This window comes from Colossoma macropomum, unplaced genomic scaffold, assembly GCF_904425465.1.
Source record: "Colossoma macropomum unplaced genomic scaffold, Colossoma_macropomum, whole genome shotgun sequence".
NCBI lineage: Eukaryota > Metazoa > Chordata > Actinopteri > Characiformes > Serrasalmidae > Colossoma > Colossoma macropomum.
In genome coordinates, this window is record NW_023494800.1 from 5,234,514 (window position 1) to 5,262,064 (window position 27,551).

General features: G+C 42.7%; 1 protein-coding gene across 3 annotated transcripts in view; it reads left to right on the forward strand.

Annotated features, from left to right (window-relative positions):
* ctif (CBP80/20-dependent translation initiation factor) overlaps positions 1-27,551 on the forward strand; it is a 197,290-nt gene that overhangs the window by 39,303 nt on the left and 130,436 nt on the right. For 2 of the 3 annotated variants that reach the window (XM_036587477.1, XM_036587478.1), the window contains exons 2-5: positions 7,788-8,004; positions 14,064-14,135; positions 20,443-20,565; positions 22,043-22,116. In XM_036587477.1, coding sequence (XP_036443370.1) covers positions 7,825-8,004; positions 14,064-14,135; positions 20,443-20,565; positions 22,043-22,116 — 449 coding nt within the window. In that variant the 5' untranslated portion in view covers positions 7,788-7,824. Of the gene's footprint in view, positions 1-7,787; positions 8,005-14,063; positions 14,136-19,776; positions 19,940-20,442; positions 20,566-22,042; positions 22,117-27,551 lie in introns of those variants that run through there. The other variant, XM_036587479.1, reaches the window with a different exon arrangement.

The window sequence follows — 27,551 nt, forward strand, 5'->3', positions numbered from 1 at the left end:
CTTACTGCACCGTTTAAGCACCATTAGCTAACACCATTCAAAGGTTGTGCATTCACAGAGAACAAAAGAGACTCTGGCAGACATGAGGGGGCGTCAAAGACCCCCTGATATGTTCGCTCAAGCCATATTTATTTATTTAAAACTAAAACTGTGCAGTCAAATGTGGAACAGGGCAGATATTGATCTAAAGTGTTTGAGATTTTAATAGATGAAATATTACTGATTTTAAGTATTATAAGTATTGTTTTGCATTTCTTTTTGTCGTATTTGTTCTGTTTGAATAAAACCTATTAAACCGCTTATTACTATATGAAGAGTTTTTTTTAACTGACTGAACATGTTTTACACTGTAGGGCCCAAAATTTTGTCACCAATAATAATTTTAGGGTGCTAAAATGATCTGATATCAATTTAAATAATCAATAGTTTTAGTTAAGAGGTGCTTTATTGACTTATACGACATGAATGAGAAATCATAATGCCTTTTTATTTCCGTACCCTGATGTATTTGTGAGTGAAACACAGTATCAGGGATGGTGTCTGGACGTTTTCTCTCCATGAGAAATATGATATTATTGGTTGATATTATATTTCCCACCTGCTAGTGTGCGACGATGTAATCAAACATCAAAAGGCATTTTAAAGGCAAGACAAAAGCCTTTACAATTTGATGGAAGATGGAAAACAGGAATTTTAAGTTAACCCTTAACATGCCAGACTGCTGGTTTCCAAGCTCTGTGTTATGAAGTTTAAGACAATTAAACATGAGAGGGAGTGTGTTATTGCCAAATATGATGTTATAAATAAAGCAAGAAATGAACTGGGCCGTGAACGCGGCGTTTAATATGTTTTAATGTTCGCAGTTCCTTCACCAAATTATAGTTCCTTAACAAGCAGCTTGTTGCTACGTCTGAGTAACGAGCTCCGCTCACTCTCTGCACAGCCAGCAGTTCGTTCTCCAGCTCCTTACACTAAATTCTCAAACTGTCATCACCACTGAGCAGCTTTTCAGTCGGCAGCTGTGACAGAAGAACAGCTAAACGACCTGGAATCAGCCAGAAATGAACCCAATACCATTCGCCAAACTAAATGGGCTGTAAGATGCTTTACAGACTGGCTGGAACAAAACAACATTAATACTGATCTGGCAAAAAATGACAAAACTGAGCTAAACTTGATATTGCAGCAGTTTTATGGCTCAGTCCGATTTGGTCAGACTCTGAAGATCAGACTACACGTTTGGCGAATGGTATTGGGTTAATTTCTGGCTGATTCCAGGTCGTTTAGCTGTTCTTCTGTCACAGCTGCCGACTGAAAAGCTGCTCAGTGGTGATGACAGTTTGGGAATTTAGTGTCGTCTCATCTTCAGAGTCTGACCAAATCGGCTGTCGGTCAAATGTGATCTTAAAAGTGTCCATTTTCTGTTTGTGGCAAAGTAAGAAGTAAAAACGTTCAAATGGCTTGAGCGTCTCCTACAGCTGTCGTTGCTTAGCAACAGCGTCTCAGCGGAGTGATACAGTGTGAAAAAACGTGATGTTATGGTGAAATAACAGCACAGTTAGAACGCTTCTCAACCAATCAGCTCGCGTGGCCGGAACTAACTGTTGTATAACATTGAATAATAGAGCATAAAAAGTTGCGGCTCTTATGATCTGAAAATTGCAACCTTAAATTGAGATTTTAATATAATATGACGGTGAATCAGTGGGACTCAAACAGTGTTAGAGAGTTTGTGGACACCTGCTGATCCAGCGTTTCTTCTGAAATGAAGGGTGTTTATAGTGAGTTCGTCCTCCTTCGCTGCAGTAACAGCCTCTACTCTTCTGGGAAGGCTTTACACTGGATGTTGGAACATTGCTGTGAGGAATTGGTTGGGCATTAGTAAGGTCAGGTACTGATGTTAGATGGTCAGTTCTGGAAACTCATCCCGAAGGTATTGGATGGAGCTCCATCACTCCAGAGAACACAGTTCCACTGCTCCACAGCCCAGCACTGGGGGGCTTTATACCCCTCTAGTCCACGCTTGGCATTGGGCAAGGTGACCTTAGGCTCATGTGCAGCTGCTCAGGCATCCCGTTCTGTTGGTCAGTGCTCTTCTATGGAGGTTATACACACTGTGTGCACATTTGGATGGTGTCTGGATAATTTTGGACAGTATATTAGTTTTCAGTCTGTCTTGCTCGTTGTCTGCAGAACTGAGTGCTGTTTTTACCCAGTGCATAATATTCTGGTCGTTATGGGTGATGCAACCTGCATAGTAATGTAGAAAATGAGCTCTTAGCCCACACAGCCAGCATCACTCTCAGACAGTAGGGCTAATATGTGGCACTGGGTTGAAGCTAAAAGTAGTTTAGTGTTCCTGTGGCTGTTTAGGTGCAGGATGTGTTTTAAGCAGTAGGACTTAAGGAGAACCGCATGATAGACACGACCTTCAATCAATCAATCAGCCTTTATTAAACTCGGAATACATTGAGGGAGACCCTCATTTACAATGTAATACAGGAATCAGGGATTGAGAAGTTGTGCAGTAAAAAAAATAAATAAAATGCTATAATTAATCATAGAAGTAAGATTTAATAATAAGAAGATACCAATAAACTCTTAAATCAATAAACGATTAAAATTACAATATAACAACTTATCAAGTAACAGAGCAGATAAGGATAAAATAAATAAAAACATAAATTAATGAAATAAAAGAAATGGATGTAAGACAATAAATTGACAATAATAAAATACATAAAAATAATGCTAATAAAAGATTAAAAAAGAATGATTAAAAAGTAAAGAGATAAAAGTACAAAAGTAAAACAGTAGCTGAGACATAGCTGAAACATACTAAAGTCATATTAAAAATGAAGTAAAATCAAATAAAGCAGTGTCAGGCTGTACGGAGGTGGTTAGAGACTTAAAGTGTAAAATGTTCATGTGACACCAGAGAGCGAAGTCTTAGAGTTTCCTGTGTTCTTTTGCTTTTTATACAACTGTGCAAAATAAAGAGCATTAAAGCAAAGAAGCCCTGAGCTTTGTTTAAATGATTCACAAAATTCATAATTTATTTGATTTGTAAAAAATCAGGAGGGCTGGAAAATGTGCCTCTTGATAATGTCTTAATATTTTTGGTCCTATAACCATTAAAAATGCAGCATTTGAGACTTGTTTTGTGCATGTTTTGTTGGTTTTCTAAGAGAAAATAAGGTACCAAGTCCTTCTGCACAGTCTAAAACAGAATCACTGGTCCTTTTCTTCAGAACTAGTAGTAGCTGACGTCTCGGTAGCTAGCTTTAAATTTCCCGTTCCACCTTAAATAGTGAAGCGCTTGCGTTTTGGTGCCTCAGAGATAATACAGTGGTTGTCGTTATTTTTTAACGGAGAAAATTCTCATATTTGTGTTTTCTTTGTTCGCTTGTTCAGCCGTCTTGCCGATTTTTCTTTTCCTCATGTCTCTCTGTTTGGAGTCTCTGAAAGACCTCCGTTTGGGGAGCCATGTAGCCCTATCTCAACAAGAATCGGGACACCCTGCCCCTAGACGTGAACATGCAAAAAAACGGAGGGGTAGGGCTCAGTGGTAGGGGCGAGGGGTGAAATGGGATTGGGCTTTAATGTACTGCCAGTTTGGATCCAGTAGCTCTTTAGCACTGTAGCCCAGCACACTGTCACCAGCATCGGTGCTGAGTATTATTATGACTCAGCGATTCACTGTGATGGTGGGGCAGCTGCGGGACTGGGACGGATGTCGCTCTCTCTTCTCTCCACATTGACGCTAGACTTTCCCCCCGTGTGAGGAGACTTCCTGTTAATCACGGCTGACGTCCTGTGTCTGCTCCCTTTGGGTTTCGCCTCCTCTTTCTTGGCCCTTTCATGTTGAGCTGACTGAGCTCACTGCATGCTTGGTTCTCTTTTAGGTTCATTCTGCGCCCAAACGTTTGTAGGCATCATCAGAAGCATCAAAGAAATCGAGGGTATTAATGTGGAGTTTGTCCTCCTTCGCTGCAGTAACAGCCTCTACTCTTCTGGGAAGGCCTAGATTTTGGAACATTGCTGTGAGGATTTGATTGCGTTCAGCCACAGGAGCATTAGTGAGGTCAGGGGCTGGTTGTGTGTACATTATTAGATCAAAACGTGCATCACACAAACGTCGAGCGTAGTAGTTACTGTGCTAGGGAGACCCCCCCCCCCAAAAAATAGACTTTGTTGGTTAACTAGGCTAAAAACACTATCATCGCTGTCCAAGGTAAAATAAGGATTAGATTAGATTAGATTCAGCTTTGTCATTGTGCAGAGTGCAGGTACAGAGCCAATGTAATACAGTAAGCATCTAACCAGAAGTGCAAATTACAGTATTATTTACATAAACTCCAGCAGCACTGCTGTGTCTGATCCACTCAGACCAGCACAACACACACTAACACACCACCAGTGTTACTGCAGTGCTGAGAATAATCCACCACCCAAATAGTACCTGCTCTGTGTGGGTCCATGGGGGTCCTGACCACTGAAGAACAGGGTAAAAGGGGGCTAACAAAGTATGCTGAGAAACAGATGGACTACAGTCTGTAACTGTAGAACTACAAAGGGCACCTATATAGTAAGTGGAGCTGATAAAATGGACAATGAGTGTAGAAACAAGGAGGTGGTCATGATGTTATGCCTGATCGGTGTGTGTGTGTGTGTGTGTGTGTGTGTGTGTGTAAACATATATGTAAGTATATAGTAGTTAGCTTTCTTATAGTAAGTCCATTGTTTACAGCTATATCTTCAAACCAAAAAAACAAATAATTCAACAAAATTAAATTGTGAATTATTATTAAAAATCCATTTTAAATCAATTAAAACATAACGCTAAAAAGGTTTGTTTTTTAATTATTTAATTATTTATTCAGGTAAATAACCTGTTATTACCCTTGATTTCAGAAGAGACACTCGCTGAGAACTTTTGGACATACAGACTTTCAGATATACAGTTTATTCTGCAGGATCAGTTGCAATTGCAGCAAGTTGCAATACGCAATATGGTATCTGTCCATATTGTACAGCACTAGTTAAACAAGGAAAACCTGTTCAGTATGGAATAAACAGGACCTTCCCAAAGAGCTTGGTTACTGGTAGATGGAAGACCAGTGTACCTGCGAGGGCAGATCAAGCGCTGGTGTTTTATTAGTAAGTTACTGCGCTGCTCCAATTGTAAATCCTCTTTGGCTGGCCTGGACTCAAGTAGTGACTTACAGGAGATTATAGACTCTCTCTCTCTCTCTCTCTCTCTCTCTCTCTCTCTGGAAGGATAGTAGGAGAGATACAGAGGTGAGTCAGTAAGTACAGGACAGCATGAGAGAAAGGAGAGAAGAAAGGAAGGAAGAGAACCAGCTGAGGTTAGAAGGGAGAGAGCTGAACGAACAGACCATGGGAAAGGGGGAGGAGGGAGAAATGAGGGCAGCCGAGGGACAGAAGCACGAAGTGTCCACTAGTGGAGAGTTAAAGAAGTGAGGAACAGAGAACGAGAAACTGTAACAGCTCCCTAGTCCTTTTTTTAAAAAGGGGAACTTGTTAAACGTTGCGTCACTGTAAAGCTTTCACAGTAAATAATCTTCAAGCCCAAATGTCGTATTTAAGTTCCAGCATATTCTTAAACCTCTTAAAAGATTCTGTGTTTATATTCGCATAGTTGGCTTTAAACACAACCCTCCAAATGCTGAGAGTGGTTTGAAGCGAGGGCTTTTGCTGAGGGAGCTTTGTCTTGCCCTCTGTAATGTAAAACAGTGTTTTTTGCCTTTGCTGCCCCCGCTGGTGAGGCAGTGTGGGTGCAGGCTTGTGTGTTGATTTGATGCAGTCTCAGGAGGGGGCTAATGTTCACGCAGTTCCTCGGCTAAAGCTTTTATTAAAGCCTGAGCCTTTAATAGAAAGTCTCTGGGTGCCTGAGCAGGCATGCTCTGAATGTGTATGGTGGTCCTTCTTTGTCCTTTGTGGAGAAAAAAAAAAAGGTCTGAAAAAATCTTACAAATGTATTTTTAGGCTGATCTTAAACATCAGGGCTGGAACTGATTATGGCATATTTGTAAGCATCCTTGTCAGCTGTATTAAACCCAGTCTCTGGTCCTTTGTTATTTAGTTTTACCCCATTCCACTCTACACTTCTGAGCCAAAACGTTATGATCACCTGACTTGCCGTTGGTCATTCACATACCTTGAAAACAGCTCCGATTGGCCAAGCTCTGGACTCTTCAAGACCTCTGGATGTTCCATCTGGCACAAAGACTAAGCAGCGGATCCTGTAAGTTGTGAGGTGGATCTGTTGCAGATTTGCACATCCCACAGGTGCTCAAGGAGGTCATGTATTGCACAGACACAGGGATTGAATAAAAGGAAGCACATCCGCATTTTCTCACCAGGATTCTTAATTATAGTTGGAACATATGTGATTTGTGCTTGGCGTCAGTAAACCATGGCAACCGGTGGTCAGTTGAAGTTCAGAAACACCCACCGGTTGATGAACGGTCAGCGATTTGGGTGACGAGGCGAAGTGTCGCTGCTGGTGTGAACGCAGGGTTAGTCATACTCCTCAGAGCCATTCCTGAACAGTGCATGCAGCAACAATGTGGCAGAGCACATTGCCATTGGGGAATACCATTACCATTGAAAGGGTCTACCTGGTACACAGCAATGTTTAAGTGGGCGGCACTTGTTGAATCGACGTCCACATGAATGCCCAGACCCAGGGTTTCCCAGCAGCACATTGCCCAGAACATCTTGCCATCTGGTGTCGACCAGAGGAGGATGGGTTCCTCTTCTGAGTCTTGGTTCCTCTCAAGGTTTCTTCCTCTTGCTCTTAGGGAGTTTTTCCCTGCTACTGTCGCCACTGGCGACACTCATGGGGGCTCGGACCCGGATTTTTCTGTAAAGTCGCTTTGTGACAACACCTGTAGTAAAAAGCGCTATATAAATAAACTTTGACTTGACTTGATCTCCCTCCACCAGCTTGTCTTCTTCTCACAGTGCATCCTGGTGCCATCACTTCCCCAGGTAAAGGGTGCAGCCATACCCAGCCATCCAGGTAATGTGAAAGAAGATTTGACCGCTTGGACCAGGCGGCCTTCTTCCATCACTCCAAGGTCCAGTTCTGATTGGAGGCACTTTTGAAGGTGGACAGGGGCTAGCATGGGCACTCTGACCAGTCTACAGCTATGCAGCCCCAAAAACAGCAGAGTGCAGTGCACTGTGTGTTGTGACACTTTCCTCTCATAACCATCATTAAACATTTCTGCAACTTGTGCCACAGTAGCTCTTCTGTCTGTTCGGATGGGAAGGGATGGGCTTCGTTGTCCTTGTGCATCAGTGAGCCACCCTGTCACCAGCTCTTGGTTTGTCCCTCCTTTGATACTCACCACTGCTGACCAGGAGCACACCATTTCGGAGATGCTGTGACCCGGTTGTCTGACCATGACGTATTGGCCCTTTTCAGAGTTGCTCAGGTCTTCGCCTGCCAGTTTCTTCTGCATCCGACACGTCGACTATGAGAACCGACCATTCGCTTACAATCTAATATATCCCAGTAAAAGTGATTTTAAAGCGTTTAATAGCTTATCACACTTAAGGTGGGATGTTTTATTAATCTTAAAGTACTTAATCAGGTGCAAAAAATGTTACCGTGCCATCCTGGTATGTTTAGTTCTATACACACTCTTGATTTTGTTGTGACATGAAAATGATCCGTGTTGAGCAGTCGGTTCGCTGCTGATTGACACCTGACGTTTTAACAGTTTCTCACCTTCTTTTCTCTACTCTGCCCGCAGGCCCCACCCCTCCCTCCCCTGCCCCGGCCCGGTAGCCATGGAGAGTTCATCAGTGGCGTCGGCGTCGTCTGAGGCGGGCAGCACGCGCTCGCAGGAGATCGAGGAGCTGGAGCGCTTCATCGACAGTTACGTGCTGGAATACCAGGTTCAGGGGCTTCTCAGCGACAAAAATGAAAATGACCCCGAGGGGGAAAAGACCCAGTCCAACATCTCCCAGGTAAGAACAGTCAGACCGTTTAGCCCCTATGAGTGACTGAAAGTGTTACAGATCCATTTCTAGGACAGAGGCATTTTTACCATTTTCTGCAGGCCCCCTGGTGGCCATTCTGCTGGTGATTCTTATATCTTCATTATTAAATATTCTATAAGAGTTCTCTTATCAGATCAACTTAGGCACTATTGAGAAATGTTGTGACTGTGTTGAGCTGCTAGCGAGCAATGAAGGGTGAAAGGGAGGGATCAGAATCCCCTGCTGGGAAAACTATTTACACCTTCCACAAAGACAGCCGTGCTGGGATAAAACGGACAGCACAACTGCAGAACAACATTTTCACTGCGATTCTATCAATGTTGCTTAAGAAAAAAGTGTAGCTGAGTGAAATCGAATTTGATGCCTTCAGTGAAAAGGGGTTAATAAATAGATGTAGTCCCATGAGAGAGATCAGTATATAGTTATATGAAACAGTATGACACCACAATATTCACAGAATATTACATCTTGAATTTATACTGCTGTATAGTGAGATTGCAGTGTCCCTTTCAATAAGTTAAATACACCCTGATGTAACAAGGTTAAAAACACGGTTATTATTACACGGTGATTCGTTTGATTCATCAAAACATCCACAGAATCTCATCTGGAACTGTGACAATAAAGCACACAATAAAAACAAATCTATTAGGAGGCTGAATCTGTAATATTTGCATTGTGCAGCCTTTCATGACATTAGTATCGCAAAGGCCAATGTTGTATGTAGCTTTTTGTGCATGTAAACAGTCTGCAAAGTTAGAAAGCTCAGAGTTCACGCCAGACTCACTCCCACTTTTCTCAGCTGCCTTAAAAACGCCTCATTGAAATTCCAGCCCTTTTCCTTTGTTACAAGATGACGCAATCTCGTAACACAATACTTACTGCCTGCCTACCAGCGAGCTCGGCTCACCCTCACACAGCGCACAGCAGCTACTGGAGACCGGGAGGAGTTTGTAGCCGTGTTGAGAGTCGCTCTTCTGACTTTCAGGATCGACTCTGGCTCAAACTGACGCTGTTGAAAAAACAGCCACAGCGGAGTTTACAGCTGCTCAGGAGGGAAGGGTCTGTCTGCAGACTGCAAGACGGGGCGGAATGTGTAGTGATGGAAACGCTCTGGCAGCTGACCAATCAGAACAGAGCAGTTAAGCTGACAAATCAGAGCTCGCAGAGCTGATGGGGGGAAGCTCTAACAGAGCGTTTCAGACAGAGGGCGAACAGTATGAGAAAAATAATGTATTTTTATAACACTGAAGCATTTAAATCTATTTTAGTAGACCCCAAAAATAATATTATGTCTCCTTTAAATGATGAAATTTCACTCGTTAAATGATGAAATTTCCCTCGTTCCTCCTCTCACACTACCAGCGCCGCCAGTCGCTTCCGATTGAGCTCCCGACCTGGAAAATCGCTTCAGATTATGAAAATTTGTTGCAAGGGGCAAATCGGGGTGAAAATCAGGCAAAAAATCATGTAGTGTAGGCCCAGCCGTGGTCTAATGACTTCTGCCTGTCTTTTCTGATTTTTGATTACTGAACATTATGGAAAAATAATATTAACCAGTATCATATTTCACCTCCCCCCTCCTGCCAAACCTGCCTCTGCCATAAATTGGCCTCTGAGTATTGACCTGACTCTGAGCGAGAGACGCTAGATCTTCTCAGGGATAAGAGTTAGTGTAACGTACAGAAACTTCAATAAAAAATATTTCTTCACATTTTCGGTTGGTAAGCAGATGCTTATGCTCTTTTCACTTATTTCATTATTTCATTGGTCAGAAGAGTGTTTGCTGTGAGCAGATGGTCCCAGCTTTGCTTTAGAGCCCAAAAAAGCCCCACAAAGCTGAAATCTGGGGTACTTTCCTCCTGGGATGCACGCGTGATATGTGCCTTCGCGGCATGAGGGATCTAAAATTACTGCAGCAGAGAGGCTGCTGCTTTCAGGCCTTAGCGAGAAAACTAGGTGTTAGCTCCATTTACATTTTCAATATGGATTAGAGACATAATTACGCTGCGAGTGACTTATTACTAGTCAACAATTTAATGACCTTCACAACTGAGAAGCTTCGTAGACAGATCATATCAGAAAACAGCTGATGAAGACCGCCTGCTGTTAAGGGGGTGATTGCTTATTTGCTTCATTTAGTTTTGGAGTGCAAGATGCCTTTTTCCTCGGCTGAGTGCTGAGCGGCTGTTCGTCGCGTGACTGAAATATGTAAAGAAGAGAGCGCAGTTAGCCTGCTGTTAAATGAGTCCATCTCGCCTGGTCAGTGGACTCTGAGGGCTTTTTCTGTTCTGTTTTTTTATTCATGCTCTTCAGCAGTAAACACAAAGTATTTATCATGTTTATGGCCATTGGTAATATAAGCATGCCCCACTGCGGACTGAGCTGTCTCACGGTGGGCTCAGGAGGCATTAAAGATAAAACAGTAAAAATAATAATGATAAAAATAGTAATAAGGTTTATTTTTAATAAAAATAAAATTGAATTATAGTGACCAACAATCACAAAGATGCTTCACACAAGTATAACCGCAGATTACAAGCCAAAACGAAGACTGCACAATTTGTTCGATCCCTGGTGATGCCACAGTCATTCGTGGCCGGGTGTCCAAGAGAGCACAGTTGGCCTCGCTCTCTGGGTGGGTAGGATGCCCCTCCCCTCCCCCCAACACCCAGCGTTAGCTGACGTAACGGAACTGGCGGTTGGCCCTTTTCTTCGAGTGAGTTCGGCTGTCCAATCCGTTGCGTCAGCACCAGTTCGAAAAAGATGTGGTGGCGCTTCACAGGTCTTGGAGGAAGCCTGTGCTGCCTTCACCCTACTAGCGCTGGTGGTATCATGTGATTGGGGGGGTCCTAACTAGTGGACATGACTAAATTGGGGAGAAAATTGGGGAAAAATCCTGTATATCCTAAAATATTGATCACAGAAAGTTGCAGTATGCAAATAACCCCTCTAACCAATCAGGGAATTTTGTGTGCTGTGAGCATCCCGACTGATCCCAGGTATTCCTGTTTTGTCAGAACATTTACGTGATCCAATGAAAATAAAGGATTTTAGTCAAACATAATGCAGGCGCATTAAAGGGTCATTGATGTGTTATAATGTATTGCAAGACTCATCGCAATACATAGCAGTATAATCGCAGTATGTTATTGTGGCTGTATCCTGCAGCCCCAACACCACAGAGTTGGTTGGGTTGCACCTCGTAGGGAGCAGCCCAACCATGTGGACCTCCAGTGGGCCTGAGTATATGTAAGCTCATCTACATCAAATCCTCACAGCTGTGTTTCACCATCTAGTGTGAAGCCTTCCCAGAAGAGTAGAGGCTGTTACTGCAGCAAAGAGGGACAAACTCACTATTAATACCCTTCATTTCTGAAGAAACGCTGGAGGAGCAGGTGTCCACAAACTTCTGGACACATAATGACATTAGATCTTTTATATGATCTTTCACCTTTGCGAGGACAAAGGCCTTTTCAGGGTGTCTTGGCACTGAGCTCATCACACAAGCGCCAGTGTAGAAGGTTTAAACAAGCTTACGTTCACTAAATTAGTCTGCCTCATAGCCAACCCACTGTTCTGGGACCAGGCCTGGACCGTGTGCTAATCTTCATCACTAGTTGTGTCATCACACCCTTGTGTGGTGTTGGTGTGTTTGTTACTCAGTGGTCTGGTGGACCCACCACATTATTGTTTTTAAATCAATACAGCCATAACAATGTAAAAATACCAGATGTTTAAAATATCACAAGTGTCCAGTGTAGGGTTCTCCTTTAGCAGCTGTAGCCAGTCAGCAGCCTGTCCATGATGTCCACCCTCTCACACACACACTAACCGCAGGCCATGTAGGAGGAGAACAGAGTGAAGGACACAGCACCTCCACACTTTTACTCCCCGCAGGTTCACCCAACACCACATGTGTAATATAAATGTGTGGGGGGTGAACAGAGTGAAGACACTGAAAATGGGTTATTTTATATGTTCTTCACAGAAAATGAGCAAAATCCAAGAATCTGAGGTTGGAATAATAATAAATCGCATCATTTTTTCTTTTGATAAATATTGAAAATGAGTCCCACAGACCTGAACACCACACAAGCGTTAAAACTGGTTAAAACTTACATTTCTGAGTTTATCAAACTTCTAAAACTAAGTTAACAGCAGAATAATTTGTTTCACGTTTGTTAACGTATTGAGATTGAGAAGTTTACTGAAATACGTACTTTTTAAGTTAAAAAGTTGCGTCATTTTTCCAGTGTAATGGTGTTTTTTTTCACTGCGCATTCAAAAACAGGAACTGATCCACACGGAAACCAACGGAACTTATGGTCTAGTTCTACTTCATTTGCTACCTGCCTGAGAAACACCTGGAACCACCATAGTGACCACAACTGTGTCTTATTTATTGTGTTTTTGGTAATTTTTCACCACTCTAAAGGATCTAATTTGGCTAATTAGCTACATTGTGTGTTCAGATGTTTGTGGACACCTGCTGATCCAGCGTTTCTGAAATGAAGGGTATTAATAGTGAGTTTGTCCCTCTTTGCTGCAGTAACAGCCTCTACTCTTCTGGGAAGGCTTTACACTAAATGTTGGAACATTGCTGTGAGGATTTGATTGAGCATTAGTGAGGTCAGGTACTGATGTTGGATGGTCAGTTCTGGAAACTCATCCCAAAGGTATTGGATGGAGCTCCATCACCCCGGAGAACACTGCTCCATGCTCCACAGCCCAGCACTGGGGGGGGCTTTATACCCGTCTAGCAGACGCTTGGCATTGGGCATGGCGACCTTAGGATCACGTGCAGCTTCTCCAGGCATCCCGTTCTGTTGGCAGTGCTGTTTTCTGGAGATTACACATCTGAATGCCTGTGTCAGCAGTGGGGGCGCCTTAAAGAAGCTGGACCTCTGTGTCTGATCCACTCGCACCAGCACAACACACACTAACACACCACCACCATGTCAGTGTCACTGCAGTGCTGAGAATGATCCTCCACCCAAATAGTACCTGCTCTGTGAGGGTCCATGGGGGTCTGGACCACTGAAGAACAGGGTAAAAGGGGGCTAACAAAGTATCAGAGAAACAGATGGACTACAGTCTGTAACTGTAGAACTACAAAGTGCACCTATATAGTAAGTGGAGCTGATAAAATGGACAATGAGCGTAGAAATGGAGGGATAGAGTGAAGCTGGACGCTGCAGATGAAGAGCAGGTTTCAGTGAGGATCAGTGAAGAAGGCCTGAAGTAGCAGCTCGTATTTTGAGGCTGGAGTGCAGGTTGTACAGTGAGAGCACTGCAGCTTAACTTCAGCCCCCCGGGCTCATTTATCACTGTCTAATATTAATACTCCCTCCCTTCTCTCTCTCTCTCTCTCTCTCTCTCTCTCTCTCTCTCTCTCTCTCTCTCTCTCTCTCTCTGTGTCTCTCTCTCTCTCTCTCTCTCTCTCTCTCTCTCTCTCTTTTTTCTCTCTTGCTCGCACTTTCTCTCCTGCTCTTTTTCTCTTTCTTTTTCTTTCTCTCTTTCTCTCTCGCTCGCTCTCTCTTTCTCTCTCTTTGTCCCTCTTTCTTTCTTGCTTGCTTTCTTTTTCTTTCTTTTTCTTTCTTTCTCTCTCCCTCCATCCCACCTTCCCTCCATTCCTCTCTCCCTCTCTTTCTTTCTCTCTCTCTCCTTGTCTCTTTCTCACTCTTTCTCTCTCGCTCTCTCTTTCTCTCTGTCCCTCTTTCTTTCTTACTTGTTTCCCTCCCTTCCTCCCTCCTTCTTTCCCTTCGTCCCTCCCTCCTTCTCTCCTTCCCTCCTTCTCTTCATCTCCCCCTTCCTCCCTCCCTCCTTCTCTCCTTCCCTCCTTCTCTTCATCTTCCCCTTCCTCCCTCCTTCTTTCCCTTCGTCCCTCCCTCCTTCTCTCCTTCCCTCTTTCTCTCCCTCCCTCCTTCTCATCACTCCCTTCCTCCCTCTCTCCCTTCTCTCCCACCCCCTCTGTCTGTCACTGCCCCCCCATTTCTTTCTCTCTCTCTCTCTCTCTCTCTCAGTGGACGGAGGACTGCAGTGACAAAATAGATGGGAGTTGGTCGTCCTCTCGGGGGCGGGGCTCGTCCAAACCGGTGAGTTTTCTGTCCGACTCTGAGTGTGTGTGTGCCCGTGTGTGTGTGCCCGTGTGTGTGTGTGTGTGTGTGTGTGTGTGTGTGTGTGTGTGTGTGTGTGTGCGCCCGCGCTCTCTTACTGACCACAGATTACACGCTTCACTTTGGCAAACTGGCGGCTAATAGCGGTTTAATGGACTGTATCTGTAGAATTCAGATCACAACCGCAGATAATCATGGATTTTAGTGCTTATAATAATGAATAAATAATGCAAGTAGTAAAAAAGATAAACAGCAGTTTAATTATGAAGCCAAGAAATAAAAATAATCTGTTAATAATAAAACAAGGGTGCCACTTTATGTTGATTGGTCCTTTTTGTCTACTTTTGTCTACTTTTTGTAACATATTAACAACACATCTAGTTAATGTCAGTAATGTATCAACAGAACATCTACAGGATGTTTACTTCAGTGTATTCAGGTGCTTCACTACTGATACTTCACTGATGTTGTTAATGTGTTACTGATAATCTGTTAAAAGTTTATTAATCATCACAAAGGGCCACTCCAAATAAAGTGTTACCAAAACAATAAAAATTCTGAACTGTAAAATAATATATTCCGAATTCAGAACCATTAGCCTACCGTGTTTGCACACAGAGGAATTAGACCTCCGCATTTAACCCATCCGTGCAGTGAAACACCCACATACATGCACACTAGTAAACACACACACTAGGGGGCAGTAGGCACACTTGCCCAGAGCAGTGGGCAGCCCTACCCACGGCGCCCGGGGAGCAGCTGGGGGTTTAGGTGCCTTGCTCAAGGGCACTTCAGTCATGGACTGTCAGCTGAGGGGATTGAACCAGTGACCTTCCAGTCACAAGGCTGGTTCCCTAACCTCCAGCCCACGACTGCCCCAGTATACAGTGTGTGTGAGACAACGGACTCTACTCTGTCCCTTCTGTCATCACAGCGGTGCCCAGTAGGCCGGGATTCCCTTTTTGGCACGATAACACCAGCATTTGTTTTGGTCAGCAGGCGTGGGCCGTGTTGGACACTGTGTGTTTGTCTCTGTCTGAGACACTGACCCGTAATCTCAGAGGATAAGTGCTGGTCTGGGATCAGCCCCCGCTGACCTGTGTGGTGGCATTTAGATAAGTATGATCACAGGTTCCTGTCAGAAGTGTTCCTTAGGCTGGGCGTAAACTCCACGGCCTTTAAAATCATAACAGGTTTCTAAAACAGAGACTTAACGTCAGTTTGTTATAGAGTTTCTTGTCTTTTTGTCATGAGGGCAAAAGAGTCTGGCTGCAGACATGCACTCTCAGCCAGATGCACTCTCAGCCAGATGCACTCTCAGCCCCAGTGACGTCACGTGCACATGCACTCTCTGCCACAGTGGCAGAAGCAGCCCAACGGCACGGTAACCTTTGGCTGCGGCTGCTTAGTGATATCATCACTTCATCCATTTTTCGTCCATAACACGGCTAGAAAGTTACATTCAAAGTGTCTGTTGGTTCCTGGTGGTTTTCAGTAATCGCTAATGGTATTCTGTGTTTTCCCAATGGGCTGATATCACAGTGTAAAGGAGTCGTTTAATCAGGTGTTTTGACAGATTCCACATACATTTGATCGTTTCCTAATGGCCTCTAACGGCAACCATCAAGCCAATCCAGCAAAACCATCAGGTTTCTTTCCTAACGGCCCTGCAAACACAGTAACGCTGTGACAGCGTCCTGTTTTGGTGCCCACAGCGTCGTCTGCTTGGTGCTTTTCTACATTGTCACAACGTTGAAATGTAATTCCTCAGAAAGTTATGAACGTTGTCAGACAACTTTCTAGGAGGTTGTGACGACGTAGACGAGACAGCAGGAGTGATCAGTACTACGTTGACTGTACGCTGTCAACCTCCTAGAATCCTTAATAGTTATATTTTAATTCATATTACAGTTTTTGATAACCGGTTCTAACCGTCTTCAGCGTGTTTCAGTAGCCTTTTTGTTTTTTCTGCGAATAAACCCGACATTCGTGTCTTATCGTTGTGGTAGGTTTTATTGTGAAAGTTTCCATATTTAATTACCTTATTATCAGTATTCAACGTTAATATACGTTCAGTGTAACTCTTGTCGCCCAGCAGTTTGTGCTTCGCTGTTTTCCTCAACCGACAAAAACACTGTGGTGGCAGAGCAGCACTGACGTCATCAATAGGCTGGCGGTGTGTCAGGCTGAGAGTGCATGTCTGCAGCCAGACCTTTCTCTGTGAGGGAGCTCACACTAGACGACAGGGCAAAGAGAGAGTATAACACACAGAGTTTGGGCTACGAATAAGAACTCGAACTCCCAGATCTCCTCAGAGATCAGGGGCCGTATTACAGGAAAATCTGTCTGAAATCTGCTTAGTCACCATGACAACTTTAGTTAGGACTGAGTTTAGGACAGAAGCTGTTACAGAACAACAGTTCTTAAGTTCACAATCTTATCATTAATTCAAGAATAGAAAACAGTTTTACACAGACATCCTAACTAGACTAAATCTCCTCAATTTCGTCCTAACTTTAAGATAAACCCCAACAGTGTCTTAACTTCTGTTTAACTGCCTGTTTCTATTGTTTTATGCAGTGAGAGGCAGCACAGTTCACTATAACTGACATCAGCATAATGACGCTACATTTATCTACACTGAAAACGGTGCTTTGACTCGTGAGGGTTTTTTTCTAACAGCGTTTTAAAAGCCCAGACGCTGCAGACTCGATCTCCACCGTCCCTCTTATTACCTTTGTTTGTTAATGTATGATAAAAACTCGTCAGATAAAATATTTCAGTGATGGTGGTGAATAATGAGGAGACAGAGCTGAACGTGTGTCTGTTTATTAGGAGGAGTAACGTTAGCACGCTCGGCTAAAGCGTTTGGGAAATGGAGACTGAAACCGAAAACGGCGGCGCTCTGATTAACAGCAGGAAGCTCTGACACAATAATATTAACTTTCAGTTCATCGCGCTTTAGTTTTATTTGACCTTCTTTACATCAGTAACAGTACCTAACGTTAGCTGTCTGACTAACTAACCCGATCACGTGTTTACGTTTCAGCTGTGCTCGTATGGTCAGTTGCTAGGTAACAGACACGACAGTTGATTGTCGACTTTGATCGAGGAAGTTAAGATTTCCTAACTTGAGATAAGAAAAGATGCTGTAAGATAAGATTCCTAAATTAAGATCAGATTTGCTTCTGTAATACGAATTTGTGAAAAATCGTATCTCGACCTGTCAGATCTTAAGACAAAAAGATAGGAAGTTTCTGTAATGCGGCCCCAGCATCTTATCTCAAGTTAAGAAGCTTAATTGATAGAAGTCGACAACCAACTGTCGTGTCTGTTGCCTAGCAACCGACCATACGTACACAGCTGAAACGTAAACACATAATCAAAGTAATCAAGTTAGTTCGTCAGACAGCTAATGTTAGTTACAGTAACTGATTTAAAAAGGTCAAATAAAGCTAAAGCGCAATAAACTTTAAGGTAATAATGTTGTCAGAGTTTCATGCTGTCAAGATAAGATTTGCTTCTGTAATACTAATTTGGGAAAAATCTTATATTGACCTGTCAGATCTTAAGACAAAAAGATCGGACGTTTCTGTAATGCGGCCCCTGATGACACAATAAAGCTAAATGTACTGGACCTGTTTGTGCTTTTATGCGCAGTGAAAGCTCAAACTGGGGATTAATCTGTGGTGAGAAAGGCTGATTTCACACTGTGAGCTGGACAAATATTTCACTATAAACTGGCAGCTGAGCTGAAACAGTAAAGACAGTGTTTTGACGTCTGGATCAACATTATAAACATGATATCGGCTCTAATCTGCCTGTTTTACACTCAGCTCCTCCGTCTCCACTCTCTGCTGTTCAGGCAGGCATCTCTTCGCCTGTTTCTCCGCTCTTCTAGCTCTCTGATTGGCTGCTGTTTGAACCACTCGTTGAGTAAATCTCTGACCTTCTCACACCACAGGACTCGTGAACGCTTTGGGTTGTAAATATCAAACATGGTTGATAATATTGGAGGGTCTCTGATCGCCTCAGAGTTCGATCGGAGGGCTAAAGATTCACTCACTTCTCCTCTCACAGTAACAGATCATCAGCATCGTCATTCGCTTCTAATCGAGCTCCCGACCTGGAGAATCACTTCAGATTGTGAAAATTTGTCGCAAGGGGCAGATCGGCCTTAAAATCGTGCAAAAAGTTGCATAGCGTAGGCCAGGCCTAGTGAACTGGACTGGTGTCTGGAGTGCACTAGTGCTGTAGTTCCTGTATTCAAGCTTGTCTTGGTCTCAGTCATCGGTCTCACCAAATTTAGTCTTGATCAAAACCAGCTACCATTAAAAATGATATTTATTTGTGTTTTTCTTCTCTCACGCTCAGAACCAGATCATTCTGTCTGTTTGTTTTTGTTTTATCCAGTTGGGTCAGAAAATGGTCACATCTGTGTTTAAATCGGAGAAGACAGTGTGAACTTGATTTTGTTTTCTTTTTTTAGAATAAAAATGTTTGTCATCATTTTGTCAATTTCTGACAAACTCCAGAGTCATTCAGAGTGGCTCGGTCTGAAGTGCTCCGTTCTAGAAAAACCGAGCCAGAATTGTTCACAGTGGTGGTGATAGGAACCAGACGTCTGAAGAGTTTCAGTACAAGCTCCCTCACAGAAAGGCCCGATCCCATTTCACCCCTCGCCCCTATAACTTAGCCCTTACGCCTCTGTTTTGCATGTTCATGTCAGGTGAAACGGGAAAATTCGAACAAGAAGCTGGCGAATAGCCGACTTCAGCTTCATATCACTGAAGAATTAGTGGTGGGTGATAATAAATAATTGCCCCCCTCTTTGAAGGCATATGATGCCCTAAATGTAACTAAAGCCCAGCAGTGAGGAGCTGAACTTTACCCTCCTCTGCTGTCACTGCAGACTGGCAGGGTCGCCTACAGAGCAGCACTAGTAGCTGTTAATGAAGTAATGCTGTTTTTATTTGAGGGTCCCATTTCAGAGGGAGGATTTCAACCACTCGAAAACAAGCGGTAGGGATAAAAATAAGGAATGGGATTGGGTTTCAGTTATTACATGAAGTGGTTGTGAATACACTGCCTGATGTCTGAGACATTGTTTTGTCATGGTTTTGAGGAAGTTTCGGTCTAAATGTATTTTTAAATACATTAGTGGTGGAGAGGTGCATGCTGGGGGTTTGTGAGGCAAAATAGTGTCCAAAGAAAACATATTTTTTCAGATACATCACTATTTTACTATCTAACATTTAATTTAAAAACGTTGTGTAGCTTCACTGGTGGTTTTGGATAGAAAATAGAATGGCTGTTTTTGTGTTGTAGTCATTGTGACCCCTGGTTCCTATCACCACCACTGTAAAGACATCTGAGTCAGTAAGTTTCTCTGCAGTGAGAAATTCACTCTGAGTGACTTTGTTTACTTGGTTTACTTTGTTTGTGTCATTTATTAAATTAATAATGTTTTTTTGGGTCACGGTCTTGACTAGACCTCAGCTGCTTAGTCTTGGACTCGACAGAGGTGGTCTACCTAGTGTACAGTAAGACACGCGGCACAGATAAACGTCTGGTTGTACTTTGACCCGAGTCATAGGAAATTTCCTGGTTAGTTCACTCAGACTCTGATCGGACTCTGACTGTTTCTCTCTCGATCAGTCTGGTTCTCTAACTGTTTAAAACTCGCGAGTCTTTCTATGCAGCAGAATACAGAGTGGACAGCATTGTGTCCAGATTTTTCTGTATGTATGGACGTGTTTCGTTGTGTATGGTGGTCTCCTCAGGTAAGACCTGTAGATGTTACTTCTGTGACTGTCGAGAATCATAAGGGAGTGTGTGTGTGTGTGTGTGTGTGTGTGTGTGTGTGTGTGTTGATGCAGCCAGCCGGGGGTCCTAGGAACATGTTGTGGAATTGGGAGCTGTTCTTTACTGAGCTTGAAGGCTGAAAGATCCACCTTCTGTAACGTCATTGGACTGTTAAATACACCCAGCAGTCCTCAGTGTTGGTGACTGGTGTGCTGGTTTTATTCAATATTTGTTTTTTTTTGTGAAAAACAAGACGTTTTTAATGATAAATGATAAATCCCATATCGGCGCATCACTAGTTTTGTCGGTGATCCGCCCGTACGTCAGACACATTGGTCTGTGAATGGTCATTTTGCATGACAGTTAAATGGACTTTGCAAAATAAGTGGTTTTTAGTCACGTCAGTTGTGAGACTTAACGTGTGTATCTTAAAAGCTCTCTCTCTCTCTCTCTCTGACTCTCTCAAACTCACTCTGTGTAGGATGAGTGGGAACACAGCAGCAATGGCAGTACGGGTTCCAGACCAAGTTCGGGTTCTCGACCTGGATCCGGTTCTAGATCGGGCAGCCGAGGCCGAAACAACCAATTTTGTGCACCTTCCAAGGTACGAAAACAGTCAAGAACAAACACACAAGCTGCGTTCCGAAGCCTGGGCTGCAGCCGAGGGAGGGCGGGTCCTCGGCAGGACTGTCCGATGAAGACTCCCCCTTTTTTAGCCTATTGGTCAGACAAATAGAGCAGTCCTAACGAGGCTGTGTGGTGACGTCGCCAGAAAGGTCCCGCCTCCTGAAATTGCGTCGTAAAACTTGTGAGGGAACTGGTGAGAGAAAATGGAGCCTGTATTTGCATTGTATTTGTTGCTATGGTAACTTAATACGGCAAGAAGCCTATGTAGTATGATAAACTATGCATCGCTACTGTCGGAAGAAAACCTTGTATCTCCGTTTTTGTCGTTTTTTCAGTTTTTGACATTATTTGAAAATGCCTGTTGCCCTTTATATTGTGTGTGAATTTCATTAAGAGTGGACCAAAAGAAACGGCCCAAAATGACTTGGAAAGATGTCTGGTTCCATTGACTTACACTAAAAGTAGGGTGGGTTTTTTCCTTCTCCTGTAAATTTACCATTTTGGAGATTTTGGGAGAGGTTTTCTTCCAACAACAGCGATATATATACAAATACTTCAGATTAAAATACGATACATGGACGAATGCTTAAATCATTTTACACATTATAAGGTAATGAAGACGAATTCAAGGACGTGAACAACTTCCATTTTATTTTTTGTGCTTTTTTTAGTAGCTTTCAACAGAAATGGAGCTTACAGTCCTGTTCAGTGTAAACAGACATGAATAGGTACAGTAAAAATCAGTCTGTACAAGTACAAATAAAAACACTGTCACACCTGATAGAAAAATAATACAGGGTGAGTTTTGTGGGCCTTTATCTAATGGGCTAGTGCTAAATCCTTAAGAGCTGATTTAATTGCATCCCTTGTCAATATTGTAAACAAATCCATTTTAAAACAAACTCCAACGAATCCATTTTCTGCTGTGTTTTTTCCTTCGCGTTGTTCGTGAGCAGAGGACAGTGGGTAACTGAGGATACATCAGTTGCTCGAAATCACTCAGAACATAGGCTGCATTTCTAGGCTGTATATAAGGGGTCCTTCACTTTGGAACAGCCTTCTGTGTCTACTATGCCTGCCTCAGCTGCAGCCTCGGCTTTGGAACGCAGCTGAATTGCTAAGTTTAAGTTAAGGTGAAAAACCCAGTTTGGTGAAAAATCGCACCCCAGTTGTAGTTTAGACATGTTTGGTGTCTGAAGTTTGCTTCTTTAGTTTTACACTGAAGCTATGAGGCTAATGTAGCTAACCAGTAATGGAAGCATGTGTCCCACCAGTTAGCAAAGTGCTAACTGCAGGCCTAAATCACTGCATACTTGCCTTAAACCATGTCAAGTTATTATGTAATTTCAACTCATTTATTATATTTGGAGTGTGGGGGGAAATTAGATTTTTGCCTAATTGTAAGTCTGACTGTCCAGTGAAATTCATTCATTTTCTTCTCCTCTTAACCTTAGAATGGAAACAGGGATGGCTCTTTTGACATTCTGGGTACTGACATATGGGCTGCCAACACAATGGACTCCCACGGGTAAGAGCATCACTCACTCTTCTGTCCCTCTCTGTAATGACAGCTCTACACTCCGCATGTTTCATGAAAGTTTTACTTTAATTACTTAAATTTCAGTAAAATTATGTTTGTGAAAATACTGAGCTTTTATTCACGGTATGTCCAAAATTGTCCAGACACACTTTCTAATTAGTGAGTTCATGCACTTTAAGGTGCATCCATTGCTGACACAGATGTTCCGTTGCGCACACACACCCAGCTATAATCACCATAGATAAGCACTGACTAATAGAAGATGTTCTGGAGAAGCTGCACGAGAACCTGAGTTTACCACGCCAAATGCCAAGCATTGGGCTGGGGAGCAGTGGAGCTGCCCCCTCTGGCTCCATCCAGTACCTTTTGGATGACCTGGAGTGATCCAGAACTGACCATCCAACATCAGTACCTGACCTCGCTAATGTTCATCCAGATCCTCACAGCAGTGTTTCAACATCTAGTGTAAAGCCTTTCCAGAAGAGTTGAGGCTGTTACTGCAGCAAAGAGGGACAAACTCCCTTTTAAGAGGAAATGCTGGAGGAGCAGCTTTTGGACAAAAATTTGGGCATATAATGTATTTGGACCATCATTATTGCTACATTGGGCAGTCTAAAATACAGACCCAGCAACTTATAGAAGGGATTTTCATATTTTTAATGCTTTAAACATCAAAAGGAATTTAAAAAGGGAAAAAGAAAAACTAATTTAAACAGTAACAAATTCATACATAGACATTAATTTCACTATTTATATTAATCTTATAAACAAATGTGAAGTGTTTTAAGGGCATTTGCACCTGTTTTGTAAGAATTTTTTACATACTAAGGTTTATTATTCACTAACTTCAGTGCAAACTGGTTGAGCTTTTCTTAGGTTATAGAAGTGTGTGTTAAAACTTTAGGTCCACCGCTGGGCACTGGCCATGTAAGGGGTTCAGTGACATGACATGTAAACAGTAATTAGAAATAAATTAGAAATAAAGGTTCTGTTCAGGTACGTTTTTCATTCATCAAGGTACAAACAATGTTAATGTTCCCTCAAAGGTACAACAGTGGTTTCAAGGTCTGATTGTGAACCTTAAATAAGTTTTTCCAGGTGAAAAGTTTGTATTTGTACCTTTTCATAACCGAATGTTTTAAAACAGAACAGTAAAATAAAAGCCTGGAGACGAGACGGGGTGTGTGGAGTCAGTACAGCTTAGAACATATCATTTCAGTGGATTATGGTTCAGTTATGTTCCCTGACTAAAGGTACGGAGATGGACCCTTGAGGGAACCACCCCAGTGACAAGAGGGGAACTGCCTCAGTGACAGTTAGGACCTTTATTTCTGAGCATGTAGTGAACCTTACTGACAGGAGTGTTGATGGGAACCAAGAGTCACATTATCTTCAACTTAAATGTAGCCATTTTATTTACTATCCAAAACCACCAGTGAGCCTACGTAGGTTTTTATATATAATTGTACAATTATGGTAAAAAAAAAAAAAAGATTATTTTGCCTTATAATGCCCACCATGAATTGAATTCAGAACCATTAGCCAAATGTGTTTGCACACGGAGGAATTAGACCTCCGCATTTAACCCATCCATGCAGTGAAACACCCACATACATGCACACTAGTGAACACACACACTAAGGGGCAGTGAGCATACTTGCCCGGAGCGGTGGGCAGCCCTATCCATAGCACCCGGGAAGCAGTTGGGGGTTAGTTCGCTAACCTCCAGCCCACGACTGCCATGTACCTTTTCATCAGGAATGAATTTTAAAAATATGTTAAAACAGTGTCTCAGGAAGTCTGTTTATAAGTTATTTTGTCTAATAACTCTCTCTGAGGTAGCTTTTTAGAGGCCGGTCACCTTTTTAGAGGTTCTTATCACCAGTTTCTCTAGAACCGAGCATTTCACACTCAATCTTACATATTGGATTATGCAGGAATTTTAAAAAATCAGTAGAATTCCCCTCTTAAGTGTAAGACTTTAGCTCAAAATGTCTTTAAGATTATGAGAACATACATTTGGTCTTATGTATCTTCTCTAGGCAGCAGATTCTGAAGCATCTTATTTCGTCGCCCTGTCAGCTGTGCTGTGTTGATACTGTCTCTGTGTGCAGTGAGCGCTAATTTGGAGTCATTTAAGCCATGGGCTAAATTTAATTAATGAGCTTTTCTGTCCCACCTTCACAGCAGTCTGCCTTTCACACTCAGCCACACACGCCTCTCTCGCTCGCTCTCTCTGTTCCCGTACCTTCCTCTCTCTCCTTCTCCTCCTCAGATTAAATAAGGTTTCATCAGCTCTTTGTCTGTCGTGCACAGCAGTAGGGGTTGCATAAACTAGTCACCTAACGTATTCGTTAGTGCTGGTGGCAGCTGTCGGCTGCTCCAGGACGGTGTCTGATTTTAGCGTGACGCAGTACTGATGCACCCAGATGAAAATTCATGACCAAAACTGAAATTCGGGTCACACTCAGCCAAAAACCAAAAACAGCAGTGGGCCTCATTTATCAACTCTTCTTAAGAAGATATTTCGGTAACACTTTCTATGAATGTCATGTTTATAAGCATCTATAAACACATTTATAACATAGCTTTCATAAGGCATTATAAACGAGGTTATAAATATTTATGAAAATGAATTGCATGGAGTTACACTTTATAGCCATGTTTATTATACGTTATGAATTGTTAATATAATGCATTATAAGTAGTGTTAATAATATGTTATACTGTCAGTGCCAAAGAAATCAGTCCCAGCTTTGAGAGCGTAAAGTAAAGACAAACACAGAGTTTATTTCCACCCTGAGATTTCTCGTATTGTATTTCTCAGCGCTGGTGCTGTTTGGGCTGCATCTTCGGGGTTTTAGTCCTGAATATTCAGATGCTCCAAACAGGCTGTCCAGCCTAGAATTACTGGTATATTGTGCTTTTCTTACCCAGCACTCTCACTTTAAATATTACACTGCATCACAGCAAACCAAGTACCCATGAGCCCCTCCCCTGAACCCCCTCTGACATCACACTGAGCGTGACGTCACTGTGGAGTGAAGGCCTGGAGAGGGAGAGGTGAGATAGTAGAGTGCTGTCATTGTAATTTGTTCCCTCACTGGTTCTAACGTCAGGCGCTAGAACCCTTCACTCTGTAACACTACACTACAGTGCAGTAAGGCTAATTTCTGCTAGCATTCTATTGGATATGCAGTGTTAAGTTAGTGCCAAGCTAACGGTGGTGTACATTGACTTTCCCACATTGGGTAAAACACTGATGGCAGCTCTAGTTTAAAATCTACTAATGCAAAAAAAAAAAGCGACTGGCTCTCAGAAACACAGCAAGCACACAGCCGGCTAAATATGTAGAGGAGGTCGAAAGTCTGGCTCTGCTTCGAAAAAGTAACAGAGCAGTTCCAGGTGCAACAAGTGCCTTAAGATAGTGGCTTCCAAAACGGGTAAAACGTCAGATCTGATGAAACATTTGTTTACCCATGGAATTAGTCTCCGTCAAGAAAACTGCAGAATTTTCAACTGCATGTAGAACAGCACTGCGTCGCCGCCGGAGGTCCAAGAATCTGGGCTAAATATATTACAACCACACACAGACACCAGTGTTTCCAGTGATAAAATATCATGAAGGAAGTTAACAGTTTACGGTGCACCTTTCTCGCTTCACGCTCGATACTATGCCGTTGGTCAGCGTTGAAAGCCAGTTAGATTTCAGCAGATGTTAGCATAAAACTAGCACTTATTAGCTAGCTGGCCACAGTTCAGCCGCCGTATGAACAAACCTGTAACTTCGATATAATTAATGTTTCGTAGGTTTCATAAATGAACCCTGTTGGGTTGAGTTGACTTGAGTTGAGTGAAGTTACCTTTATTAGTCCCACAACGGGGAAATTTCACCTCCACATTTAACCCATCCGTGCAGTGAAACACCACATACACACACTAGGGGGCAGTGAGCACACTTGCCCGGAGTGGTGGGCAGCCCTATCCATGGCGCCTGGGGAGCAGTTGGGGGTTAGGTGCCTTGCTCAAGGGCACCGCAGTCACGTACTGTCAGCTCAGAGGATCAAACCGGCCTTCCAGCCACAGGGCTAGTTTCCTAACCTCCAGCCCACGACTGCCCCCAAAAAAGAAAAATAATAATAATTATTCATTTTTTGTACTTTTTGTCACTATTAAAAAAAAGGTATCAAAAAAGGTATCATTTTGGTATCGGTATCGAATTGAAAGTATTGTGTCGGTGTCGGTATCAAACATTTTCAAATGATACCCAGGCCTGTTCTTGGGTAAGAACAGAATCTACACACTCCAGAGCACAAAGGTGAGAACAGTTCTGCGGTTCAGGAACACGTCATGAATCTGATGTAGAGTTTTTCTTAGAACGTTTCTCAAGAACACATTTAAGACAAACGTAGGAAGATATTGGTGAATGAGGCCCAGTGTTCTTCTATACATAAATCACCAATTTATTTATGCTTTTCATTAAACATGATGATGAAAATCCTTCAAAGGAGGTAAATCATGTTAGGAAAGAAAACTGGGAGAACAAGAGGACAGTTTTATTTTGAACACTTTGCTAAATAACATTTAGTATTAAAAGCTGTAAAATTATGAACATTTAATACCTTATGGTTTTCCAAAGGCATGTATGACTGAATTCCAGCAGTGTGGAGTTCCTCAGCAGCACGCTACTTTAGTGTTTGTCATTTAGAGAAGAAACAGCCATAAACCTCAACAGGACCCAGTGAGTGCACAAGTTTGCAGTAATAACGTTCAAAACCACACTCTTAAAAGATGGTTCTTCAGGGGTTCTTTAGTAAAGACAATGGTTCTATATAAAACCATGAACACTCAGAGAACCCTGTGGCGTGCGCCCGTTCACCGGGCCCCGGTGGCGGCCGCCAGAGCCGACAGGAAGGCCGTGCCCCCCTCACTTGTGGTGTTCCTCTCCCCACCGTCCTCTTCGGGCTTCGTCCTCGCTCGGAGCTCGGGCCCCGCCTTCCTGCCAGCTCTGGCGGCCGCCGGTGGACAGGCTCACGCCACAAACCCTTTGCATGATTAAAGGGTTCTTTGCATAGTGAAATGGTTATACAGATTGATGGAGAGAGTGTTTTATATGGTTCTATATAGAACCTTTTTGAAAAGGGTTCTATACAGCACCGAAAAGCATTCTTCTATTGATACAGTAATAATAGAAGAACCCTTTTTGGTTCTATATAGAACCTTTTTTAAAAAGTAAAGAAATACAGTAAAGAAATGTGTTTTTTATGTTATAATATACCAGCTAAGAAAATAAACAAATCAACAAATGCAGTTTTAATTCTGAGAAGGTGAAAAAAATCAAGGTCAGGTTTTTATTGTTGATCTCTGTCATCTCCAGTAAGTTAATGTAAGTAATAAACGGACAGTACGGATGTTTGTATTAT